Source organism: Camelina sativa, chromosome 9 (assembly GCF_000633955.1).
Source record: "Camelina sativa cultivar DH55 chromosome 9, Cs, whole genome shotgun sequence".
NCBI classification, from domain to species: domain Eukaryota; kingdom Viridiplantae; phylum Streptophyta; class Magnoliopsida; order Brassicales; family Brassicaceae; genus Camelina; species Camelina sativa.
In genome coordinates this window covers 25439637-25442111 of record NC_025693.1, presented here as the reverse complement: position 1 = coordinate 25442111, position 2475 = coordinate 25439637, and the positions used below count along the sequence as shown (strand labels likewise).

The 2475-nt window shown below is 43.4% G+C and overlaps 1 protein-coding gene across 1 annotated transcript in view; it reads left to right on the top strand.

The window, feature by feature from the left end:
- The window catches only part of LOC104715689 (leucine-rich repeat extensin-like protein 3), a 6869-nt gene extending 4630 nt beyond the window's left edge, over positions 1-2239 (top strand). Inside the window, exon 2 of the mRNA XM_010433078.1 lies at positions 1377-2239. Within this exon, the coding sequence (XP_010431380.1) occupies positions 1377-2239 (863 nt within the window). The remainder of the gene's footprint in view (positions 1-1376) is intronic.

Genomic DNA, 2475 nt, shown 5'->3' with positions numbered 1-2475 from the left:
ATTAACATGATTCACCAATTGTTACACCGATTAACACCATCTCCAGATCTCTCTTAACATTCATTGTATTCTCCTACGAACAGTTCTCCGCTTCATGAAAATTAACCCAACAAATCGACTAATTAAAACATTATTTCATGAACACAATAAATCATGAATCTATAAAGAATTGAACAAATAATAAAACTTGTAGCATGCGGCAAGTTGGAGATTTATGAACCAAACACGTATAACCAAAGTATATGTTACGGATTCCATAAAACAGTTGAGTGTGGTAAAATAATATATTAGTCAGATCAACGTGATACATAAGTCAATATATCATCATATTGAATGTTAAACAATGTAAATTAATAGAGTATGAATCGATTGATCTCTTTGGTTATGAACCAATCAATCAAAGTTATGTAATACTCCCTCTGTCTCACAAAGTTAGATGTTTAGTATTTTGCACACATATTAAGACAGAGAGAATATACGATTAATTTTGTTTTCTTATGATTTTTTTTATTTTATTTATGACCTCTCATGATTTATTTTTCTGATACCTTTTCACTTTTTCACTTTTCCACTCCATACACTTTACAACATTAGTAATTATTAAAACAAAAATTTATTAAAAATATTCATAACATCAATCTTTGAGAAACAAAGATTATTCTCTAAAACATCAAACTATGTGAGATAGAGGGAGTAGTAAATAATACTTATTTTAACAACGGTGGTAAAGAAAATCGGAAAGAAGATGTCATCGGGAACGTAACTAAACGAAGTCGGGAGCGATGGTTTTATCGATGGAAGGACCGGTCGAAGATTTTTTTTTAGACGGCTAGGTTAGAGACTCATGCTGATAACGTGTTATAACAAGAGGTTTAGAGAATTGTTCTCTTGTATTATCATTTATCTCATAGGATATAACATATATATAGTAATACAATATTAGGGTTTTAGATTATACACCATATCTACTAATGGATTAATAATAGGCATCCATACAATATAAAATATTCATAACATAAATTAATTTTTTGTAATAATCTATTATTAAGACATCGCTTTTTTTCAAAACTAGCTTTTTCAAAAGGGGAAATTGGCACAGATAACTCAAAAAAAACTATAATTAACTATCTAACTACTCTAACCATATAAATACTATACACACTATATAATCTACAATATATACAATTTTACCCTTGATTCAATACTAATACCAACCCCTCTACCTCCTATCAACCACCCACCACCTCCGTCGGACCACCGCCGGACCGCCGCCGAACTACCGGCGGACCACCGCCAGACCGCCACCGGACCACCGCCGGCACTACCTCTACCTCTTAACCACCATCCCTTAGGGTTCCCAATATATTATCCCTTAGGGTTTAGTTTTCCCCTAAACCACCACCGCCGACCACCGGCCTCCGGTCGCCACCACCACCGGCCACCTCCATCTCCGGCCACCGGACCACCGCCGGCACTACCTCTACCTCTTAACCACCATCCCTTAGGGTTCCCAATATATTATCCCTTAGGGTTTAGTTTTCCCCTAAACCACCACCGCCGACCACCGGCCTCCGGTCGCCACCACCACCGGCCACCTCCATCTCCGGCCACCGGACCACCGCCGGCACTACCTCTACCTCTTAACCACCATCCCTTAGGGTTCCCAATATATTATCCCTTAGGGTTTAGTTTTCCCCTAAACCACCACCGCCGACCACCGGCCTCCGGTCGCCACCACCACCGGCCACCTCCATCTCCGGCCACCGGACCACCGCCGGCACTACCTCTACCTCTTAACCACCATCCCTTAGGGTTCCCAATATATTATCCCTTAGGGTTTAGTTTTCCCCTAAACCACCACCGCCGACCACCGGCCTCCGGTCGCCACCACCACCGGCCACCTCCATCTCCGGCCACCGGACCACCGCCGGCACTACCTCTACCTCTTAACCACCATCCCTTAGGGTTCCCAATATATTATCCCTTAGGGTTTAGTTTTCCCCTAAACCACCACCGCCGACCACCGGCCTCCGGTCGCCACCACCACCGGCCACCTCCATCTCCGGCCACCGGACCACCGCCAGACTGCCACCGGACCACTGCCGGTCTACCTCCACCGGACCACCTCCGCCGGACCACCTCTGCCTGTCACCTACTCCGGCCACCTCCGCCGGCCACCTCTGCCGGCCACCTACTTCGGCCACCTTCACCATCATCAACCACCACCTATCAACACTAAATTGGTAATTTTCCCTACTCCTAATCTTACTTTCCTAATTTTTTCAAATATATGGTTATTTTCTTTTATACTTTTATTGGTATGGTCAGTCAGCAAATTCACCCTTTTCAAAACCCGAGGAGACATCTCCCGAGAAGATGGTTTCTGCATCCACCGCACTCGAGGAGACGAAAATCCAGATCACCATCTCCGACACGGTTGCGGTTGATGACCTAGTATGAGCATGGTTGTAATAG